Source organism: Carcharodon carcharias, chromosome 14 (assembly GCF_017639515.1).
Source record: "Carcharodon carcharias isolate sCarCar2 chromosome 14, sCarCar2.pri, whole genome shotgun sequence".
NCBI lineage: Eukaryota > Metazoa > Chordata > Chondrichthyes > Lamniformes > Lamnidae > Carcharodon > Carcharodon carcharias.
The window spans coordinates 36,384,203-36,409,736 of NC_054480.1; the positions used below are offsets into that span (position 1 = coordinate 36,384,203).

Consider the following 25,534-nt stretch of genomic DNA (forward strand, 5'->3'; position numbering starts at 1 on the left):
ATGATATTTTAAGAGTCCATTTTAAATAATTAATAATTTAAAATTATGCAGAAGGAATATTATAAGAATGCATTGTCATAATTGAGTAATAATTTGGTTTAATATTTTTGATATAATTTCAATGGCAGCAGGTCTAATAATTTGGATCCAGCTATTACGCTAGCCATCTGACTTGGAATTAAGTATGAATAAATGATTAAAAATGTAAGACAGTCTAACTAATATTGCTATTCTTTTTCCATCATTGTAATTAGACTATCCAAAGTAAATGCTACTGTTGAACTTACTCTAACACAGGCTGCGATGTGATATATCAAGTGACTTGTGCTTTAATACACTGATCCAATAAAAATATGTAGATTTATCTTAAAGAAATATTATAATATGAAAAACAAAAATAATTTTATAAGAAGCAAATGTTTCTAAGCTAATTGCAACAAGAGAATAAATGTCAGTTTAATTTTTCAGCCAATGTAAATATGTTGTGAGTTTATAAGTTAACTCCAACAGGAAATAGAAGAGCCAGATGATAAAGCATCAAGTTTTAAAAATATAACTGTGGATCTGTACGTTATTTGGATGTAGGGCAGGAATTCACTTTGTTAAAGAGTGCCTTCACTTTCCTTTACTATATACATATACAACAAATCTTATAAAAATTAAGAAGTCATATTATGCTACAAAATCTGAAAAATAACATTGCAAAGATGTTCACTGATCACTTAAACATAAGCAAATTCATTGCTTTAGAAAAATAACTTCAATTGAAAAAAAAGGCTTTGGAAAATCAAACTTGCCAATGCTCTTTTAAACAGAGCAGCCAAATATCAGACCTGGTAAAGGTGAAAATAAAACTCATGATTGCAGGAGATAGACCATTTTTAGGACTGTTGATCTTCATTTTAAAGATTAGTTCAACCCTTTTCAGAAAGTAAGGCATTTTAATAATTTAGGAACAACTGAAGCTCCCCTGCTCTGTCCAACAATGATCTAAATGCATCAATGCGTCTCCCACCATCCCACCTATCCAATCCCGTAAATTTGCGTGTAACTGATTTGCGCGCGCTTCATGCTTAAATATAAATATTTACCCAGATCTTCCAGTCTCTGTATCATCGGAGACTGGATGTCCCATCCAAGATGCACGTCGGGACCCTGCAGAAGTCCTGATATGCTGACCTCCATGGGAATTGCCTGGCAAGTTTTAACTTCCAATGGGTAATTTCCCTGCTCCCCGGGACCCACCGTGACTGTCTTTGACTCTGAGCTAGAGTCAGAGAATTTCAACAGTTCTGTGGTGCTTATCTAAATAGTTACCTAGGAAATGTTAGGCAGATTAAAACAGAAGTTCCCAAACTGTGGGTCATGAACCCCAGTGGGATCGCAGGGCAGGCAAGTGGGGTTGCAAGCTCTGAAGCAGCAATGGCAGCTGTGGGGTGGACACTGAGATTTGACAGTGCTGGGAATGCCTGCAATGCCCCTTTAAATGTGCGCGATTTTTCTCCCCATGGAGATGGTCAAATCCAATGAACTCTGAGGCTCGATCATTTTCAATAACAGAGCCTGCAAAGTTGTAGGTGTCTTGATTTTTTTTGTGCCTGTATCCCTGCTGTTTTACCCCTCAACCAGCTCAACAACTCTCCCCCTACAATTTCACTCTGGAATCATACCAAGTGTTAAGCATTAAAACAGGGTCACAGCAGAAAGAAAATCTTGGAAGCACTGGATTAAAATATAGTCTAACTCCTTGCTAACTCCAGAACTGACCACCAATCACTCACACTGGCACCCCGACTCCTCCCGCCCCTAACATCCTGACTATCCCCTGACACCCCAGCTAGCACCCAAGACCCCAACCATCTCCTGCAACCCCGACTACAGCCCTGACCACACAACCAAACCTAACCTGACTATTCCTTGAACCCCCAGACCTGACCGTACTACCTGGCCCGGCCTGACTACCCCTTTCAAACACTCAACTAGACCTGACTACCTGTCATCACCCAACTACACACCCAACCCGACCTGCCTAGTCCCCAACCTGACCACCCCTCCTGATCTGACCTGACTATCTCCCGATCCACCTATCCACTTATCCACCTACCACCATACCAACCTGCCAACTCATCCACCCTACTGATTCACTAACAGTCACCTTTAAATATGGCAATTAGTGCCGTAAAAAGGGTGGGGTCTTAAGACTTCCCCCTGACTCTACAGCACTGCGACAGTGCATCCCAAGGAGGCGGAACTCCACTTTTCTGGTAAGGTTGGGCTCAGAACACCCGGCAAGAAATGCTGAGCAGCGTTGAGATGAGGTAAAGTTTGAGTGGAGCAGCAATCCGACGATGATTAATGATCCGCACCTTGGATGATCAGATCCTCGGATGATCCGGGCCATTATTTTGTGTAAATTTCATTGACTGCCTCTTCCAAAAATATGTTTGTTAGACTCCTCCACAGCTTATTGATATGGACATTGACATCGTTCCAACCTGAGTCCCGTTGTTCCCTGGGTTTATGTGAATAATGTGCTGCCGTATATTTAAGCCAAAACATTTAGCTGTAGCATGACCTGAAGTTACCTGATACTAACTAAAACTCCTAGAATTTTTAAGTGATACCCCCCACAATTTAAAAAAAAATTACTGTGACCTGCACTGTGCTTAACCAAAGTGCCATGGTAGAAGACAGCAGCCCACTGGCTATTACCCCTATTGACGACCTTGCACTTGCTCTTGTTTTATGTCAGCTTTTACATTCCGGTGATGATGAGCGAGCTGCGCAGGAAATTCAGCTGCAAGTTCCTAAGGGCAAGACTGTCGCTTGAACCGGTATAAATTTCAGCAGCATTTGTGTAAGTATGACCCAGAAATTTGGAATCGTTCTGTTGGCGAGTAAGTTACTGAGATTTACCACTCCATGATGAGGATTGATTTCTCCTTCAAAAATTATATACATTAAACATGCTAATCACTGATATTAGTGGTGATCACTAAAAGCATATTTGGTCTCCATTAATTTAAAGTCGGTGTTTAATGTTTTCATATGACATTCCTCTGTACATGTTATGTGTTCATCCACTAATATTGGCAATTATAATTTGTAGACTATTTTATGTTCTATATTCCAGCAATTGAATTTAAAATGTCTGTAACATCGCAGAAGGCGTCAGTGATGTTTTTTCTAAAATTATCATTTTGTTTCATGAGATTCATATAACTTGATTTCTCCATCCTTGCAAACACTCAACTAGAGTCCTGTTATATAGACCTCTTTGCCATTACCTGATGTTAGTACTTGTGTACGTGTACAGCTCTGCTGCAGTTCACTGATACTTTCATAATAGTTTTCTGTTTGCCTCTCTTGAGTAATCTTTTGTACTTTGCCACTCTTAATAGCAAGATTAATTTTCTTCCATTTCATATTAATTGCTTCGTAGCCTGGTTCATCTTCTTCTTCTTCTTCTCCTTCATTCTTGCATTTCATTCCCCAGGTCTTTTCACTAACTGAAGCATAATCATGATCATCCCCTGTTATCTGACTGCCTGAATGCCACCGTGGACTCTTGATAGATTCATATTCTGATTCTTCTTCATTCAGATTCCCTGTTGACCAGAAGTGGTAATTTAGGTTGCCTTCTTTTTGAAGTCCCCTGTCTAGTGCTAATGGTATTTCCTTTCTGGGACCTTTTTTTGCCACCTTGGAGTACATTGCTGCAATCTATAAGAAAAAAAATGTATATTAAGTAGAGAAGTGGAGGGGCACAGATTCCATGGAAGGGAATAATCCATATTTAAAAGTGGTGGAATATGAAGTTCATATTTCGTAAGCTCTCATTTCACAGGAGCTGACTAAAATTCCTCTCTGATATTTGCCCTGATATTGGGCTCCTTAATTAATGATGAACAATCACTTAAACCATCCATATGAAATGCCACCATTTGATGGATTAACAATGTTAAATGAGAGGGGTTAGAACCTCTATTAAAATAACAAAAAAGCAGTTTCTCACAAATTTGTTGTGAACACATGGCTCAATTTCAAAGCAATCATTTCTTTCCTTCCTATTATATGGAATAGTGAATGACTACTTCATAATATTTACATCTGAGTTACTGCAAATTAAACAAACTAAACTAAAAAACAAGGAATTAACATCTAGTGAGGGATAAATTTGATGTTGCATTCCTAAATGCTTTTCCATTCCAAAGGGGATATGTCTTAAGCATGCAGGTGCAGCAGGCAGTAAAGAAGGCAAATGGTATGTTGGCCTTCATAGCAAGAGGATTTGTGCACAGGAACAGGGATGACTTGCTGCAATTGTACAGGGCCTTGATGAGACCACATCTGGAATATTGTGTGCAGTTTTGGTCTCCTTATCTGAGGAAGGATGTACTTGCTATAGCGGGAGTGCATCGAAGTTTACCCAACTGATTCCTGGGAAGGCGGGACTGACATATGAGGAGAGATTGAGTCGATTAGAATTATATTCGCTGGGGTTCAGAAGAATGAGGGGGGGGATCTCATAGAAACCTATAAAATTCTAACAGGAGTAGACAGGGTAGATGCAGGAAGGATGTTCCTGACGATGGGGGAGTCCAGAAGCAGGGGTCAAAGTCTGAGGACATGGGGTAGACCATTTAGGACTGACATGAGGAGCAATTTCTTCACCCAGAGATTGGTGAGCCTGTGGAATTCATTACCACAGAAAGTAGTTGCGACCAAAACATCGTATGTTTTCAAGAAGGAGTTAGATATAGCTCTTGGGGCGAAGGGGATCAAAGGATATGGGGAGAAAGCGGGAGCAGGCTATTGAGTTGGATGAGAGCCATGATCATAATGAATGGCGGAGCAGGCTTGAAGGGCCAAATGGCCTACTCCTGCTCCTAGTTTCTATGTTTCAATGTCTTAAATAGCCGACCATCCTCAGCCTACAGACCACTAGTTCTAGACTCTCCAGCTAAGGCAAACCGCCACTCAGCATTTACTCTCTCAAGACCTCTAAGAATTTTAAACATTTCAATAAGATCATCTCTTATTCTTCTAATGTCCAGATAATATAGTCCCATTCTACTCAATCTCTCCACATTGATTCCTAGGATGAGAAGGTTGTTCAATCTAACAAACCTTTGTTACACCCTTTCCTTGGGTAAGGGGACCAAACTGTACACAGTATTCAGCTGCACTCTCATCAAAGCCCTATATAACTACAGCAAGACTTCCATACTCCAAACCCCACCCCACCCTCCCTTGCAATAAAGGCTAACATACCACTTGTCTTCTTAATTGTTTGCTGTAACTGCATGTTGACTTTCTGTGATTCCTGTACAAGTGCCCCAATCCTTCTGCATAACAACAGAAGGATTTGGATGTCTGCAGCTAAACAGTTGAAAGCACATGGAATTGTTCTCATGCATAACATCAGGTCTGGAATGTTGGCTTCTGGGAAGTTTGAACCTGATGCCTTAATCGTAATGAATTAATGCCTTTTGGATTTGCCATGAATTACACCATTGTTAGTGTAATCCTGTTTATCAATATCTGTGGCTTAGGCATTAATAAATGCTTAACTGCTTAAACACAGCAATTGTGCTGCATGTTTGTTAGTCTATTATCACATACTTATATTTAATGAGAAGTTACAAGTTTAAGATTTCACCAAAATAATTAAATGGGAGATTTGAATTAATTTTTGATACAGATGGCAGCTATAATTTGGAATTCTCTATCATAAAATGTTATTGAAGCAGACTCCATGGGCAGAATCTTCGGCTCGGCGAGCCAGGGCGGAGCCCACTTGCTGAGGCATAAATGACGCATGGTGACGTTGGGCGTGAGTCCCGACGTCACTGCGCGTCATTCAAATTTTCAGTTCGGCATACACGCGCCGAAGTCGGCTGCGCATCCACCGAACTGTCAAAGGCCTATTAAGGCCAGTTAACTATCAATTAAATCAATAAAATGAGCTGCCCGTCCAACCTTAAGGTTGTTGGGCAGTTGAGGAACCCAGGCAGCCTTCGCATTTTTCATGGAATCTCATCCACAGGCGGGATGAGGTTTCATGAAGGTTATTAAAGGTTTGAAAATTTTTTAAATAAAATTCATACACATTTCCCAGCTCATGTGACAGTTTCATAGGAGCGGACATGTCCTAAAAATTTTTTTTTCCTTTAGTAAAATTTTTTACACTTAAACTAATCTCCCTGAGGCACAGAGCTGCCTCAGGAAGATTTCTATGCTCTTATGCGCGCATGTGACTCAAGCAACACCCCCCGCTTCTACAGGGAGCACTCAGCACTTCCGGGTGCGCATCACGTTGGGCAGGCCTTAATGGGCCTGCCCATGTAAAATGGCGGCGTCCAGCCAATCGCGGGTGGCGGTTGGCTGTGCACACGCCTACACCTGCTCTCGCACAACTCCCCCCCCATTGGGGAGAAAATTCTCCCCCATAAATTCTTCAAAAAAGGAAAAAGTGGAATACTAAAAGGGTAAGGGGAATGAGCATGAGAATAAAACCATCTGCAGGCTTACATCACCTTTTTTACTTTGTAACATTCAATAATGTTTAAATAATTATATTATTTGTTAAGCTGTGAGTTTGAATTTTCATTTTTTGGTTATTGCACAATGTTAGCCTAATATAATAATTTTAAAAGAAGAATAGAATTGTCATTTGAAACCGAGTTTTTGAAACTTTTCTGTGTGGTGGGTTTCCCGCTAATACTGTCACACTCCCAAGGACCTATGTCCTAACCAACTGAGAACATGGTGTCAAATACCACAAAGAAACACTTTGCATAGAGTGTTTTTCGAATTTTAAATAGCACAGGACAATAATGTTAGTACATTAACATTAGTAAATTAATAATTACAAAAAACCACAATTCTAATGATAGAAATTTGATGATGGTCCAAATCCCCTGGAACTTCTTTCCAAACGTCCTGAGTCCAGGGAACTAATTTCAAAAGTTACCCTTAGTGAGGTATTTTGGATGTTTATCTGACTGACTGAGTTCTTAGAACATCCAGGGACAGCTTGTCCTGAAATTTTGCATTGGAAGAACTTAACAAGTTTATGCTACAACTGATGCAACATTTGCTGCATCATGAACTTTTGCAAATACATTTTTGGATAGCTTATGCTACTGTTTTAAATATCATCTGAAATAATATCAGCAAGAATGTTAGCTCGGCTCCGAGTTGTAGCTGAGGTTTCTCATAATTGATTATGAATCCCAGCCTTTGGATGTTGCTTAGTAACTGCTACATGGGGCAGGATTTCCCCCCCCCCGTTGGAGGGAATCACAAAAGCCTTGGAATACCTTGTACTGATGAATTTTCTCCTTCAATTTGAGCCAAAAAAACCTCTGAGGGAGGGTAATATGAGAAAAGGACTGAAACATGTTTAAAAAACAGATTTTGGAAGACTTTTGAAAATAAGGAAGGTTTCTAAACCTTCTAAATTCTAAAGGGATGATAATGACTAAATGATTAATTTATTTCACTGGAGTAGATGCAGCAGAGAACAATCAGGGGTAATTTTAACCTAATCGACCCAGTGGTTAACTGACGAGCAGCTCAGCCACACATTTTACATGCCACCTGACTTTACTTTCCATTGTCAGCATTTTTGTTTTTAAAATCACTTTGCCTTCCAATTAATTGTACTTTAACCTTTTAGAATTCAAATGGTCTCTCTGCCATCCAAAGTGACACTGGACACTAAGGACAAATAATATTCTGTGTTGGCAGCATTACTAAAGTGGATATGATGGAAAATTATTCCACTGGAAAATGTCAGAAGTGGAAGAGGCAAGAAGAGAGCCAGAGGAACAATTTCCGGTTAAGTTTCTGTTGTCTTCCACTGGTGGAACTTGTGGAAAATCTAGGCTACAGCCATTAATTACTTGGTGAACAAATTTGGTCACTATCCATCCCAAAAGACAATGGTGTATGCATCAAAGAACATAAGAATATTTTTAAAATTCATTCATGGGATGTGGGCATCGCTGGCTAGGCCAGCATTTAATGCCCATCCTTACTTGCCCTTGAGAAGATGGTGGTGAGCTGCCACCTTGGACTGCTGAAGTCCATGTGGTGTAGGTACACCCACAGTGCTGTTTGGGAGGAAGTTCCGAGCTTTTCACCCAGCAACTGTGAAGGAGCAGTGATATATTTCCAAGTCAGGATGGTGAGTGACTTGGAGGGGAACTTCCACATGGTAGTGTTCCCATGCACCTGCTGAACTTGTCCTTTTAGATGGTAGTGGTTTTGGGTTTGGAAGGTGCTGCCTAGGGAGCCTTGGTGAATTTTTGCAGTGCATCTTGTAAATGGTACAATGCAGCCACTGCTTGTCAGTGGTGGAGGGAGTGAATGTTTTTGGAAGGGGCACCAATCAAGTGGGCTGCTTTGTCCTGGATAGTGTCAAGCTTCTTGAGTGTTGTTGGAGCTGCACTCATCCAGGCAAGTGGAGTGCATTCCATCGCACTCCTGATTTGTGCCTTGTAGATGGTGGCCAGATTTTGAGGAGTAAGGAGTGGGTTACTTGCCACAGGGTTCCTAGCCTCTGACCTGCTCTTGTAGCCACAGCATTTATATGGCTAGTCCAGTTCAGTTTCTGGTCAATGGTAACCCCGAGGATGTTGATTGTGGGGGATTCAGCAATGGTAATGCCATTGAATGTCAAGGGTCGATGGTTAGATTCTCTTTTATTGGAGATGGTCATTGCCTGGCAATTATGTGGTGCAAATGTTATTTGTCACTTGTCAACCCAAGCCTGGATATTGTCCAGGTCTTGCTGCATTTGGACATGGGCTGCTTCAGTATCCAAGAAGTTGTGAATGATGCTGAACATTGTGCAATCATCAGTGAACATCCCCACTTCTAACCTTATGTTGGAAAGGAGGTCATTGATGAAGCAGCTGAAGATGGTTGGGCCAAGGACACTACCCTGAGGAGTTCCTGATGTGATGTATGATTGATCTCCAACAACCGTAACCATCTCCCTTTGTGTTAGGTATGAATCCAACCAGCAGAGAATTTTCCCCCTGACTCCCATTGACTCCAGTTTTGCTCAGGCTCCTAGGAGCAGAAAAAGGCCATTCAGCCCTTTGAGCCTGCTCTGCCATTCAATGAGATCATGGTTGATCTTCTACCTCAACACCACTTTTCCTGCACTATTCCGGTACCCCTCAATGTTTTAAATATGTAGAGATTCATCGATTTCAGCCTTGAACGGACTGAGCTTCCACAGCACTCTGTAGCAGGGAATTCAAAAGATTCACCACCCTCTGAGTGAAGAAATTCCGCTTCATTTCAGTCCTCAGTCCAAAGCAGTTCAGTTACTTTGCCATGCTGCAATCTCATGGTTAAACAGTCCAATTTTCAAGTGACAGTCTTTGCCACAGATGTTCTGAACTACCAAGGGCAGTTAGGGATGGGAAATAAATGCTGGCCCTGCCAGTGATGTTCACATCCCATGAAAGAATATATTTTTAAAAAATGCTGCTGTTGGCAGCCAGACTGGGGCCACCTCCATCCGGCAAGAAAGAAGATGAAACCATTGATATACCAACCATCTCTATTCTAAATATCAATTGAGAAAAAGGTTCCTGACACCAAAGTACTTGAGAAAGCTAAGTTGCCTAGTCTAATAACATTCCTAAAACATAGTCACCTCCAGTGACTTGGATGGAAGATGGGCATATTCCAAAAGATCTGTTATGTAGAGAACTTGCAGGTTTAGGCTCAGATTTAAAGATATTTGCAAGTGGAACTTGAAAGCATTTAACACCAATTACAATAAAAATGAATCAATTTTCTCATGAATTGAAGAAGGAAACTCTACCTTAAAGTCTTAAGGGCCCATACATCTATAATGCCACTTCCCTGTACAGCTGTAGGTTCCTCCTAGCTGCCCCGTTGCTGTAACCCATTAAAGAGGACTCGTTTAGTAGTTAAAGAAAGTAGTGAGTGATAAAGGGATATGTAAAAGGAAGGCATATGGGGTTAGAATTCCTGCTTGTGTGGAAACCAAACACCAACAGAGACTGCTTGGGCTGAACAGCTTGTTCCTGTGTTGTAATTTCTATGGGCAGAATATTGCACTCGTCAGGCAGGCATGCGCCTGACCCGAACAAGTATAAAATGACGCACGATGACGTCGGGTGAGCATCTTGACATCATCGCGCACTCGTGCGATATTTTGGTTGGGTGCACGCGGGAGTCGGCAGCGAGCCCACCGACAATTAACAGGTGTATTAAGGCCATTAAAGTTCTAGTTAAATGAAATTTTTTGCTGCCCATCCAACCTTTGGATTTTTTGCAAAACTTCATCCAGGGGGAGGATGAGGTTTTGTTCAGTAATTTAAAAAAATTAAAAATTTTCAAACTAATTTGTAACATGTCCCTGCTCATGTGACAGAGTTAAATGAGGGGACATGTTATTAATATTTCAAAATTCTTTATGTTTTATGTTCAAAAAGCTTTTACACACATGCACGAAGTTCCACACTCGCCCTCCTCCCCCCCCCACCCCCGACACAGGCAGCGCTGCAGCGAGCGATTCACGCTGGCTGGCCGTTAATTGGGTCCGATTCGCGGCCGCTCCTACTCACCCCTGCTGAGCCTGCCCGACGACCGGAAAATCCTGGCCTATGTAATTCTGTGTGGGTCAAATTGCTGGTTAAACAGCTAAAGATTTAACATTTGCATTTTGAATACTTTTATCTACAGCTTAAAGACATTCTTTTCCAAGCACAACCATTCTTAGCAAATACGATTTATTCAGAGAATTGAACTGCAACACATGTTAATGGGTGCCTTAGTTGATAATGTTAATGGGATCAGACTGACTACAAAACTGTCTGTTTACTTTTCAGTTGTAACAGGAATACTGAACACAATCATAATGATTTCCCCAGGCTCTGCTATTTTAGTAGAGGAATTAGCTATTTTAATCTAAAAGGGTTGATACCTCTATAAAATCAACAGAAAGGAATTTAGCATGTTGCATTTGAACAACACCAATAGCAATAATTTCTGTCTTTATGTCACAATAAGTCTATAGCCAATAAGTCCAATCACTTTTAATAACCTAAGTGACAATTTTGCTTTCCATGCTACGTTGAACTTTAAGATATTCTGGCCCGGAGTGATTGGAAAATGAATCTGGAATGCTGTCATGTAACAATCTTGATGGTTTGATTGTACAGGCTTTTCCTATTCAGTCAAAATTTCTCCAAAAACACAAAGCAGTTCCTTAAAGGCTCTGATGGTACTGCAGTTCTGGTATGAGTGATGGCTCTAGAATGCACAGCTTGGCAGAAGCATCATAGCCTTATTAGAACTTTGAAATAAGTCCACAAATTATGCAGGAAGTTCAATGTATTAATAGTTGGATATTTTTTTAAACCTGGCTTGCACTGTATCTGAGTTATCCTGCACATGACGTTAAAATCAAGTTCCTGCAAAGAATCCCAAATTGCTTAGCTCCACTGCTTTCATTCAAATAGAGACTTGATTCCATAGATATCCTGCTACTTAAGTGGCAGCATGAAAGCAGTAGTATAACTACATCCTAATAATGCGAAATTTGCAAAGTTCATTGTTTTTCATATTGCTTATGGCGAGGGCAAGTCAGAGTTAGGGCTATGATATTAAAACCCAAATTTTATAACCTGCACTTGCAACTAGAGAAGTTCTATGACACCAATGTGGCCTTGGAAAATTAATTCTTAAATTCCAGTTCAAAGCATCATTATTAAAGGGAACTATCCATCAAACCAAATTAGGATTATCTTATATGGGTGTATATATATGGATATATATATATATATATTTCTATAAGATTTTTGTTATACAATGCATTTTGTTATAGAGTTGATTTTCCAGGCAACTTTTATTGGTGGACACATTTAACTTTATTTACAAAACAGCAGCAGCAACTACATGTGTGCCTCAAACCCTATAACTAAAGAAGAACTCTATTCTAGAGGTTCCCTGCGTTGCTAACTCATTGGTTTACACAGATCATGTGATCTTATAACACAGGATTATTCTTAAAGCTACAGTTTTACATTTATCAGAATTATAATTACTACATTCCCCCCCCTTTAACCTTTCTGTACATTTTGTATTTACTAGGATATTTATCCTTATGACATTACAGCACTTACATAGGTCATGAAATTACAAGTCTAGATTCCAACGATTCACCTGTTAACTTTTTCATTCCCACCTTAAAAGTTTGTACTGCTCTTTCCACCAGTCCCTTAGAGGATGGATGGTATGGTGCAGTCTTCATGTAATTGATATCATTGATGCTGGCAAATTGTTGAAACTCAGCCTCATCAAGGCAGTACCATTATCTGAGACGATTACCTCTAGCAATCCATGGATGGCGAAGCTTTTGTGTAGTTTTTCTATAGTAGCGCCTGATGTTGATCACTTTATCTCATAAGTGTCTAACCACTTGGAATGAGCATCTATAATCAGTAGAAACATGGTTCCAAGAAAAGGACCGACGTAGTCTATGTTCAATCTCACCCAGGTTTACCAAGCCACTCCCATGGGTGTAATGGGGCTGTCAATGGAGACTTTTATAGCTATTGATATTGCACACAGCGTTGTACCACCTTTTCAATACCGCCGTCCATCCCTGGCAACCAAAGATAACTTTGCGCTATCGTCTCCATTCGTGAGATTCCTGAATGGGCACCGTGTACCTCTACTAAGAGCGGTTCCCTTCCTTGTGAAGGAACTACTACTTGTGCACCCCATAAGAGAATACCATCATGCATCATGACTGCTCATCTTGTGTCTTTGGTTGAAAAATGGCTTCAATTCATCAGAGACTGGTTGGGACCAACCATGTAACACTTGGTCTCTCACTCGAGACAGGACTGGATCACGATTCGTCCGGTTTCTTATCTGCCTTGCACAGACTGGTGAAGAATCCAGGAAATTCATCACTAGTACGAGCTCTTTGGGATTGGGACATGGTCATTGTTCTCTTGCAAAGGAAGGTGACTTAGGGCATTGGCATTTGCTATATTAATCCCTGGTCTAAGTACAAAGGTGTATTCATATGCTGCCAAAATTAGGGTCTATCTTTGTATTCATGCAGAAGCTATGGGAGGTATAGCCTTTTCCTCACTAAACAGACCCAAAAGTGGTTTGTGTTCAGGTACTATTGAGAAATGTCACTCATGCACATATTGGTGAAATTTCTTTACACCAAAAATAATCGACAGGCCTTCCTTTTCGATCTGAGAATACCCTTCTTCAGCTGTGGTAAGTGTCCTGGATACATAGCCTATCAGCCGCTCTGTACCATCGTCCATCTTGTGAGGTAGTACTGCTCCCACTCCATAGGGGGATGCATCGCAGTGTAGTACCAATTCCTTTGTCGGGCCATAGTGCACTAACAAATTTGAAGAGTGCAAGAGCTGTTTTACTTTTATGAAAGCTTCTTCTTGGTGTGACTCCCAACCCAATGCTGGTTTTTCTTTAGCAGTGAATATAGAGGGGCTAGAACTGTTGATAAATTTGGTAGGAATCGGCCTTAATAATTTACCATCCCAAAAAATTATTTAATTTCCGAGTCGTTTTTAGGTGCAGGTGCCTCTCTGATTGCTTTAACTTTCCCTTCACCAGGATGTAACCCTTGGGCAGCTACCCGGTGGCCCAAATAAATTACTTCTTTTGCCTGAAAAGTGCATTTTTCCTTCTTCAAGCGCACTCCTGCTTCTAAAAATCGTTTCAGGACTTCCTCCAGATTAGCCAAGTGTTCCTTTACTGCGAATCCAGCTATCAGTACATCATCCAGGTAGACCACAACCTGAGGTAGTCCCTATGGTAAGCTCTCCATTGTCCTCTAAAAAATGGCACAGGCTGAGGAAACACCCGAGGGGCAGGTGTGTATATTGGTATAACCCTTTGTGGGTTATTTATGGTCAGAAATTCATCCAGCTCCAGTTGCTGATATGTGTGACTCATGTCAAGCTTTGCATACATTGTCCCTCCTGTTAGTTTGGCATAGAAGTCTTCAATCTTGTCCAGTATGGCTGCTTTGTTGACCATTAGTTTATAGTCCCCACAGATCCGGATGGTCTGGTCTGGTTTAAAGACAGGGACTATGGGTGCTGCCTATTCTGAGAACTGAACTGCTTTTATGACACCCAGTCTCTCTACCCGGTTCAACTCAGCATCCAATTTCTCTCTCAGGGGTTATGGCATTGGTCTTGCTTTCAGGAAGCAAGGGGTTGCTTCTGGGTCCACGTAAATCTTGGCCTGTAGGCCTTTGATTTTTCATCCATTATTCAATCCGTCCTTGAAGACGGTGTCATATTTTTTTAAACAGTTCTGGCAGTACCCCTGCTCGCGACTGGAAGATTTCGGACCAGTTTAATTTAATCTCTTTCAACCAATCATGACCTAGAAGGCTTGGCCCTTCTTTTTCACCTTCTACCACCATCACTGATAGCTGTGCTGATTGGTGCCTAGAATGAACAGTTACTCTGGTGATACCTTTTACCTAGATTTCTTCGGCTGTGTATGTTTTCAACATGGCAGACGTTCATCCAAATTTAATTGATGAACACCTTTATTTAAATATCTGAAAGTGTGTTCTCTTATTACAGTAGTTGAAGGACCCGTGTCTACTTACATTTTTAATGGTTTACCATTCACTTGCATTGTGACAATAATTGGCTCTGTCTTCCCAACTTTCATGTTGAATAATGAATAAATGTCAGAATTGGTTGTTTCTGGCTCTTCTAAACTATATACTTCATTGGACTTTGATTATTGATGGAAGCCTGTTTAAATCTCACTTTGCAATGTTTCAACATGTGTCCACTTCTGTGACACAAGTAACACTCTACCTTTTTAAATTGCCAATTATTAGGAGTATGATTGTTTCTACATTGATAAAAATTAGTTTTTGACTTCGATGCTAAGCTGTTTCCTCTAAGTTTTCGGTTGGGGGGGCTGTTTCCCGCTTCGCGGTGGAGTCCCAGCTTTTCACGCCACTTTCGGCTGACTGTTCCCACCCAACTAGGAGAATGGCGCCATTTTGTGCCCCTTGAATCGTTTGTGAATCCCTTACAGCACTTTCCATCGCAAGCACTATTTCTAACGCTTTCTTAAAATCAAGATTCACTTTGGTCAGCAATCTTTGCTGAATAGCATTCTCCAGCTCGCCACATACCAAATGATCCCCGAGCATGTCATTCAGGGTTTCACTGAAATCACAATATTCCGTTAGTTGTTTTCATTTCACCATGTAGGAAGCAATGGAGTCTCCTGAAATTCTATTCCGTAAATTGAACCTGAACCTCTGCATTGTGACTGAGGGCTTGGGTTGAAAATGTCCCTTAACGAGGTCTACTAATTCACTGAAGGTCTTTGAATCTGGGGCACTGGGGGCCATCAGGCTTTGAATTAAACTGTAGGTTTTGCTCCCACAAATACTCAAGAGAATCAGTCTCCTCTTTTACTCCCCCATGATTTTGCTGGCTTGAAAGTAGAATGCAAGACGTTCTATATATTGAGACCAGTCATCTGTGACTGGCTCAAAGGGATCGACTCTGCCAAACTGTGGCATCTTGGATGAGTATATCTTCCTTTCATTTTAATGAACTTAGGTGCTCACAATCGCTGGGCGAGGTACATCACCGGATCTGATTTATCCTTGTCACCAGTTCGTTATAGAGTTGATCTTCCAGGCAACTTTTCTTGGTGGACACATTTAACTTTATTTCCAAACAGCAGCAACAACTACATGTGTGCATCAAACTCTATAACTAAAGAAGACCTCTCTCCTGGAGGTCTCCTGGAGGTTCCCTACGCTGCTAACTCATTGGTTTACACAGATCATGTGATTTACACACAGGATTACTCTTAAAGCTACAGTTTTACATTTATCAGAACTATAATTACTACACTTTTCCATACATTGTTATTGAAAAAGCTATAGCAAGTTTGGGTTGTACCGAGTACCCAGTATGAGTTTAAGTCATGTTATCATAAAGTAAGCATGCAAAGGAATTGAGATAGATTAAAAAAAGAAATACATTGGGCTGAATTTTACGAGAGGTGGGTGTGTATTGTTTTCCCCACCTGTTACAAAAGTTACTTTCAAATCCATCAACTTAAAACAGGCCACCCCACAGCAATAACATGCTGGTGGAGGCCTAACGAGCAGAGAGTGGGACTTCTGCCCCACAGCGGGAGGATTGGCCAGCAGCTCTAACAGTCCCAGCAGTACCAGAACTCAGTAGTGGATGCGGCTGGACCTGCAAGCAGGCCTCAGGTAGAAGAGCAATAGATCCCAGACTGAGCTAAGTCCCAGGCTTTTAGGGCAGGAAGGCATCGAGCACCCTAACGGGAGTGAGGTGGATGGGGGAGCAGGTTTTGGAAGTCAGGTGGGGAGACACAAAGAGGGGATATCATTTAGCCCCCAATGTGCTAAGGACAACCCAAAGTTCCCCACCTTCCATCCTGCCTTTTCACCAGTTGTGTTTAAAAAACAGAGTTCTAACTCTCGTCCGCCTACCCATGCCGACCGTATTATGGTTCGGACAGTGTGATATTCAGATCAATTGGCTTGTTAATGAGCTTGATTGCCTGTTAATTATTTTTTACAAAAATGGCGGGCAGGGTGCCAATTTCAGCAACCGCCCGCCTACCATATTTTGGGGACTGGGTTGGAGTGGGTGGGAAGGCAGTGGGCTAACCACTCGTCATATTTTACTTGCCACCCCTCACCAAAAACACACCCAGCCAAAGAATTTCCTTCCACACCTTAACGCACACAAATTAACCTTTGAAAGTTCAGTAATGCACTGAAGTGCTAGCCTAGATTATGCACTCAAATCTGTGGCAAGGAGCTTGAAACCACACCTTTAGACTTAAGAGGCAAGTGTGCTACGATTGAGCCAAGGATGACACCTACAGACAAAGAGACAGACAGGCAGAAACAAGAGCAATAAACAGACTTATATATTGATAAATGAGTATTGCTGAAAACAGATGCATGCTGAAGAAGTTTTTTGTCTTGCATTCATCAGGACAGGTGCAAGAATACCAAATTTCAAAGGGAACGACAAGTTATATTACATGAGAAAAGGGCTGCTGATTGGTTGGCAAATTGACTCTGATTGGTTGAGACATTGTCATGGTGAGTGCACCTGGGAGCTATAGTCCCCCAAGCTTTTGCATATTCCAAAAAGGGTGTAATGCCTGGACATATTAATTTTTTGCCTGCAGAGGAAAGGTCCCTGTATATGAATATATATAGCCTCTAGGTGAGCTACATTGCAAGCCCAACTGATAATCTTAAATTGGATGTTAGTGTAATTCTTAAGCACACTTCAGTAAGTGCTGCCCAATCACGGATTCACATCTAATATCAGACTTTATTTTCTGAGTTGTGTAAGCACAGGCTGGTTAGGTATGGTCAGTTTTTCTTTTAATTCATTCATGGGATGGGGGTATTGCTGGCTAGGCCAACATTTATTTTCTATCCCTAATTGCCCTTGAGAACTGAATGCATTTAAGAGTAAACCACATTGCTGTGGGTCTGGAGTCACATGTAGGCCAGCCAAATAATTATGGCAGATTTTCTTCCCTAAAGGGTATTAGTGAACCAGATGGGTTTTTACAATAATCGACAGTGGTTTCATGATCATCATTAGACTTTTAATTCCAGATTTTGAACTGAATTCAAATTTCACCAGCTGCCATGATGGGATTTGAACCCCAGTTCCCAGCGCTTTACCCTGGGTTCCTGATCCAGTGACAGTACCATCATACCACCACCTCCCCATGCTCCCTTGGCTTCAAGCCTCCAGGCTTGAGGTAGATTGTAACAGAGAAATCATTAGCAAATTTCCCAACTATACGTTGAGGAAAAGGAGTTAGTTAGAGTGCTCCATTTCAAAGGTTAATTTGAATGTGGGATAATGTGCGTTAAGGTATGGAAGGAAATTCTTACATGCAGCTGCAGATTCAAATATAGCAAACATGTCATCTACGTATCAGAAATATGCAAGGGGTAGGTGGTTAATGGGGTCATTCCATCGAAGATGTGTTTCTCATGGAAACTGACAAAAATGTTAGCGAGAGCTGGGTCTAGAGGGGGCCAATGGCAACACCATCTATTTGGACATACAGTGTCATTAAGCTGAATTAAACTGCGCGAGTTGCCAAGCTCATAACCTCCTACTCCTTACATTTTGCTGATACTTAGATGACATATTTGCTATAGTTGAATCTGCAGCTACATGTAAGAATTTCCTTACACACCTTAAATGCATTCCATCCTGTACTCAAATTAACCTTTGAAATGGAGCAATCTAACAAGCTCCCCTTCCTCGACATGCTAGTTGAGAAATCTGCTAATGGGTTCTCTACTACTGTATACTACAAGAAATACCTGCACTGGTCAATATAGGCATTGGGATTCCTACAGCTCTATGCACTACAGATTGGCCTTATCGATAGTCTCGTAAACGAAGTCTGAACTATTTACTCGCCATGGAACCTTGATTCTGAAGTAGATTGCATCAAAACTATCCTGCAGGATAATGGCTACCCCGATCAGTGAGCATTGCTCACTGTGTATCGTGAATACTCATGAATGGTCCTAAGAATGCCAACATTTGGACCTGAAAAGTGCCCAGTCTACCTCAAGTTACCCTGGAAGAGTAAAGTATCACAAAACTTTGAGCAGCGGGTGAAGCTAGCTGCTTCATGTTGCTACTAAACAGTGGCAACACCAGTGGTGTTTTTCACTAACAGGACACTGCCGTCAAGCCAAACAGATGTTCTGCCTACCACACAAATGAGTAATGTGTACATGAATTTCAATGCCTGTGTGATGCCAGATATGTAGGCTATACATCCCACTGACTGGCAGATCGTATTGAACAGCATGTCCCATCAGCTGTGCACAACAGGCAGAGTACTGACCATACTCAACCAACCCATGCTTATAAAACATAATAGACAACGTCGGATTGGGGGGGGGTACTCCAAAGATGCGCTGGGGAATCCCTCTCAGAACTTCATAAGTAAGCATTTGCATGGCAATTGCCCAGAAGTGCACACTTCCTCTGGCCAACTGCATCGCGCTGGGAGCCATCTGAAAATGTGATTTAAAATACAAACTTTGGATTGTTCCGACAGGGTTATACCAATAGTTACCTAGAAAAGTTGGAAGAATTAAAACTTCTTCTAACTTCTGGGTAACAATTGTAAAGACCCAGACTGATCCCTGCCATGGGACTCCCCCACCCATCCCGCGATCCCCCATGGGATTCTCCCCCACCTGACTCCCTCCCATTCCTCACCCGACTCCCCCCCCCTCGCCACCATGGGCCCGACTCACCCCCCAACCTGAACAGAACCCCCATTCCCCAGGTCTGACCAGACCCCCACCACCTCCACATCTCTGACCCTGCCACCCCCTGAAATTCTGACCTCCCTACGACCCCGAATATCTGACCCTCCCACCCCACCGACTATCCAAACCCCCCTCACTCCCTCCTGACTGTCTGACCCCCACTACCCCCTCCCAAATGTCCGATCCCCCAGCCCCCACAGAATGTCTGACCACCCCCCCCAACCCCATCCTGAATGTCCAACCACTCCCCCAGCCCCTCCAGAATGTTCGACCCCCCAACCCTCTCCCGAATGTCCGAATCCTTCTGAAAACCCCACCTCCTAAATGTTATCCACTTACCTTCTCCCTGGCCTGTCAACTTCAATCAGACCTTTAAACTCACCTGCTTTACGGCAGCTAGTGCCGTAAAAAAGGGGCATGTCCTCCTTCAATTCAACAGTGCTGGACTGCGACGCTGGACTTCGGAGATGACTGTGCTACCTGGATTTTGCCTGGCCTGAGTTGGAAGGTTGGGCGAGCAGGCACGGAAAAAATTTGGCGTAGGTAAGTGGGCACAGAATGACAATATGATGCTGATTGCCACTCCAAGGAAGTTACAGCCTAATGTCTAATGTTAGATGTGATTCTGTGACTGGGAAGCGCTTGCTAACAACTCCAAGAGTGCTAAGAAATATACTAACAACTAATTTAAGGTCATCAGTCGGCACTTACGCTTCATAGAAGCTACATATATTCAATATAGGGAGCTACCCTCTGCAGACAAAAGGAATACATCCAGACATTGCATCCTTCTTTGAATAAAAAAAAGCATAGGGGACATAAGCTCCCTGGTGCATTCACCATGGCAATGTCTCGACCAATCAGTGCCAACTTACCTACCAAACAATACCTCTTTCCTCATGCTGTATAAATTGCTGTTCCCTTTGAAATTTGGCATTCTTGCATTTGTCCTGATGAGTGCAAGATGAAAAGCTTCGATAGCATGCCTAGTTTTTCAGCTATATTCAAAGTCTGTGCTACCAAGCGACTATTGATAAATAGCTATATAAAGGAGATAATCAAACTTAAAATTATATTAATGGAAATAGATAAATAGCTTGGTGGATTGATAGGTAGGTAGATGGGAAGAATTTGCACAATTAGAAAATACACACCTCTTCATCTGTAAGTGATTGGAGTTTTTCATGAGATTTACTGAAGTTTAAGCTTTCCCTCTGTAATTTGGAAAATATTTCTATAAGTACAGTACAATATAACATTTAACACAATTTTCTTGTAGTCTGCTTTAAAACATACGTCATAGTTAGTTACAGTCTCCAGATACTCAAATTTGATTATATAAATTACATCAAAAGTCATTATGTTTATATTAATAAATCCTGTACCATACAGTAGTAACTGAATTTTGTCTATATAATCAGATTAATAAAGTAAAAATCAGTACCAGAAACTATTTGAGAATAGGTAACAGGCAATGCAATAATCCCTGAAAGGATATTATTTATAACAGTTAGGAAAATGCGATAATCTTAGCCCAGGATGGTGTTGCAGCACTGATGGGGACATGCTTGTTGACAAGTCTTGAAATTCCATTTCGAAGCCATTTAAATTATAGCATTGTTGTATAGGGCAGCAGAGAAAAACTTCCAGGGAAATGGAGGCTTTTGACTTTGCCCCGTTGGACTTGATCATACTGCAGGAAATAATGACAAGAAACTGAATGGCACTCTTCTAAGAAATGAGACAGCAAGCTTGGCAGGAGGTAACAGATGAGGTCAGTGCTTCCTGTGTCAGTGAGAGGACCTGGAACCTAATATGGTAGAAAATGACGGACCTAAAGAAAGCTCCAAGGTAAAAAGACAGAACAATTTTCCATGCCAAGTAGCTTCCCTAAGTACATATGTTACAGTGTTTCTTCATAATCTGTTGCTTCTTTCTTCCTGCTACATTCAAAGCACTCTTTGCATGCTTACCATGCAGGGTCATGGTGCCAATGCATGAATATAACTTTACAACTTACATCTGAAAAAGTAGTCAAACCTAAAGGGCCATCCACACAGCATAACCTTTTAACACAAACAGAGTAATGTCATTTTGCTAACACAAATGATAGACTGCAGATTGGGAAATGTTTGTTGAAACACAGTAAAGTATGGCACCAGAGGCAGCCATTCGGCCCATCAAGTCTATCCTGACTCTTTTGAAGAGCAATCTACTTAGTCCCACTCCCATACTCATTCCTCATGTTCCTGCAATTTCTTCCCTCCTCACGAAAGCAAGTAATTGGAAAGTAAATGGAATGTGGGACAGCAAGTAATTCGGAAGGTTGGCCTTTATTGAAAAGGGGCTGGAGCATAAAAGTAGGGAAGCCTTTTTACCCTGTAAAGGCATTTATGAGACCACACCTAGAGTACGGCACAGAATTTTGGTCTCCTTATTTAAAGAATTATATATTTGCACTGGAGGCAGTTTAGAGAAGGTTCCTTATGTTGACTTCTAGGATGAAGGGCTTATGAGGAAAGGATGAGTGGGTTGGTCCCATATTCATTGGAATTCAGAAGATTGAGAGGTGATCTTACCAGAACATATAAGGTTCTGAGGGAGCTTGAAGCGTAAATGCTGAGGAGATGTTTCCTCTCATAAGGGAATCAAGAACCAGGGGGCACCATTTAAAAATAAAGGGTCTCTCATTTAAGACAGGGATGAGGAAGAATTTCTTCTCCAAGAGGGTGGTTAATCTTTGAATTCTCTACCAGCTGAGTCATTGAATATATTTAAGACTGAGTTAGAAAAATCTTCCAAGGGAGTCATGATTTATGCGGGGGGTGTTGGGGGGTGGTGGGGGTGGGGGGGGGGTGGTGGTGTAGATGTTGGTGTGGTGGTTGGGTGGCAGGAAAGTGGAGTTGAGGCCACAATCAAATCAGCCATGATCTTATTTAATAGCAAAGCAGGCTCAAGGGGCCGAATAGTCTGCTCCTGTTCCTATTTCTTATGGTTTCATCTTCCCATATATTTATGCAAATCTCTTTTGAAAGCTACTAGTGAATCTATTTTCACCACCCACAGGCAGTGCATTTCAAATCTTAACTGCTTATTGCCTAAGTACATTTTCCTTCATGTCACCTCTGGCTCCTCTGTCACTCATCTTTAATTTATGCCCTCTGGTAATGACTGTTCAGCCAGTAGATACAGTTTATTTTAATTTATCCTATCTTGACCCTTCAAGAATTTAAACACCTTTATCAAATCTCCTCTTCACCTTCTCTACTCTAAGGAGGATATCCCCAGCTTCTCCACTTTATCCATGTAACTGTAATCCCTCATTCCTGATGTATACTCCTTAAACCTGCAGTTTATCGGAAGATAGCATATAATGAGCTGGAAGAGCCCAGAAATTAAAAACACTGATGCCTTTTGAGGTGGCCCTCCTTAGACATCATTGGGCACTGGGGCATTGAGAGATTAGGGAAATGAGGAGCAGAGGCCACCCCCAAGGTCAGGGTCATACTATCCTGTTGTTATGCTTTGCCACAAACACCCCACACTCCCACAACCCACAATCACTCACACAAGCATACACTCAGTCATGCAGAGAAACATTACATACAGTATATTGCAATGCAATACCTCACAGCACCCTTGTAAGCATCAGCAGAACTACAGACACTCGGGAAGATGTGAATAATGAAGTATGGAGGTGGTTCTAGATGAGTCACACTATAGATATGAGGGTGATTAAATGCTGATGACCAAGAAGCAGCATGTACTTGCTGCCAGAAATCCAATGAATTCCTTTCTTGGTTACAAGTGCCTAGGGGCAGGATTTTCCCCCTATCGGGTGGGCGGGGCAGGCGGGCCTGAGAGCGGCCGCGAAACTTACTGCCGCCCGTGATCGGGCCCTGACATTGACTTCACGCTGGCTGGCCAATTAATAGCCAGCCAGCATAAAACGCGTGGTGCAGTGCTCAGTGCTGCCGGGGTGGGGGTGGGGGGACGAGAAGAGGGCGAGAAGCGGAAGTGAGTGCATGCGCGCGAGTGCGCACAAAATGAAAGCTCCCTGAGGCACAGAGCTTCCTCAGGGAGTTGAAGATTTAAAAAATCAGAAATAAAAACCTTATCAATGTTAAAAAACGTCCTCTAATCTGATTCTGTCACATGAGCAAGGACGTGTTATAAATGAAATTTAAAAATTTTTATTTAATTTTTAGTTGCTGTTGGAAACCTCATCCTGCCCGTGAATGAAGTTTCCTAAAAAATCCAAAGGCCGCTTGGACCTTAAGGTTGGACGGGCAGTGAAAAATTTCATTTACTTATAACTTTAATGGCCTTAATAGGCCTGTTAATTGTCAGTGGGCGCACTGCCGACTGAAATATTGCGCAAGTGTGAGATGACACTGGGATGTTTGCCCGATTTCACTGCGCAACATTTCACACTCCAGTGTGTTGGGTGCGGGTCCACCCACTCTGCGCAAATTTCTGTCCTAGGATTTTAATATCAAAAAATTATGATCTTAACAGGATCATCTGCAGGAATCACGAGTGTTTTGAAAATACAATTACAAAGGATATACACCACAGCAACAGGCCATTTACCTCAGCCAATCCATGCGGGTGATTATGCTCCACTGGAGCCTCCTGCCATCCTTCTTCACCTAACTATACCAGCCAAACCCTCTATTCTCTTCTCCTTTATAAGCCTGAATCTTGCACTTGTCGGGCACAAGCGATCGGTGGGCCTGGACGCAGACGTGATATGCACTTCCGGCCACGATCTGTCCCCAACCGTGATTTCACGCTGGCTTGCCAATTAACTGGCAGCCAGCGTGAAACACACACTGAGATAGGCTCAGCACTTCTGGGGGATGTGGGAAGAGGGCAAGCGCTAAGAAAAGTGAGGGTGCAGATGTGTGCTACCTGAAGGCTGCCAGCTGCCGTGGAGCTGCCTCAGGGGTACTGTAAAAATGAAATTAGGTCAATAAACTGCTGCAAACTGTGTAAATACCGCAAATTCAAGCACCTGACCACAGGCTACATAACACCTCATCCCTCAAACGTTTTTTTTAATTTTACTTTACCCCGGACAGTTTATCCCGCCCTGCATGTAGTTTGTAGCGTAAAATCACTGACAACTGGCTCTTTAATGGGCTTGATCGCCCTCTTAATTGCCAGTGGGCATGCTTCCGTCTCCTGCTCGTGCCCACTGACCGTTGGGTGCGAGCATGATGACGTTGGGATGCGTGCCAGACATCTTCTTGCAAGATTTCAGGTCAGGCATACGCCCACGCATTCAATGTAAAATTCTGACCATATGCTTACCTAGCTTAAATGCATCTATACACATCATCTCAACTTCTCTCTGTGGTTGCAAGTTCCTCATTCTCACCACTCTCTGGGTAAAGAAGTTTCTAACAATGCAAGATCTGTATAGGTATATGTTGGAGTCTGCTAGCTGCATAACATTCCAAGCCTAATGGCAGTATTTTTGTGAATGTTCAGACTGCCACCAGAATCCCTGATCTCCAATCCACAAGATGATCTGTTGTCCAGCTTCAACATGCTGGATGGTTGAATGGACTGAATCTTGACACAAGCTGTCACAAAGCCTCAGCAGCAGCAGATATCACATGAACTAGTACATGGGGCCACCAGAAAAACTAATGCTCCCATTGAAGGCCAGCAGCCAGGCAGACCATTTAAAGAGTTCTGAGGAGATGCATTCAGAAAAAGTTAGAAGTTAGAACTCACATCACATGAGTAGAGGTATTATGGGAAAGTGGACTGCAACACTAAAACATGAGACAAATAGATTAATAAATTTGTATCTGATTGTGTAGAACAAACGACCAGCACAGCAAAGAAGGCTATTGATAATATTTGAGGAAGAGCAGGGGCAGTGTTGCAGAAGATGCTTGGAGCTTTTTTTGGTGCAAAAAAGATAGCAAGGAGCAACTGAGGCACATAACTGACCTTAGACAGGTGCCTAGTGTATCAGTCTTCTTGGCAGTGTTTGCAGCAACATTCTCTAACTGTTTATAGCATGTTATGGCAGTGGGCTAGCAATACAGAGGCTGAATTCAAATCTCACTATACCAAATTATGAAATTGGGTCAGTTGAAAGATGCT

At 42.0% G+C, this 25,534-nt stretch overlaps 1 protein-coding gene across 2 annotated transcripts in view; it reads right to left on the reverse strand.

Annotated features, from left to right (window-relative positions):
- Window positions 1–3,026: 3,026 nt before the first annotated feature.
- Window positions 3,027–25,534, reverse strand: part of LOC121287346 — an 88,669-nt gene continuing 66,161 nt past the window's right edge. The window contains exons 7-8 of one of the 2 annotated variants that reach the window (XM_041205133.1): window positions 20,566–20,625; window positions 3,027–3,723 (exon numbers count right to left, since the gene is read on the reverse strand). In XM_041205133.1, the coding sequence (XP_041061067.1) occupies window positions 3,253–3,723; window positions 20,566–20,625 (531 nt within the window). In that variant the 3' untranslated portion in view covers window positions 3,027–3,252. The remainder of the gene's footprint in view (window positions 3,724–20,565; window positions 20,626–25,534) is intronic. The other variant, XM_041205134.1, reaches the window with a different exon arrangement.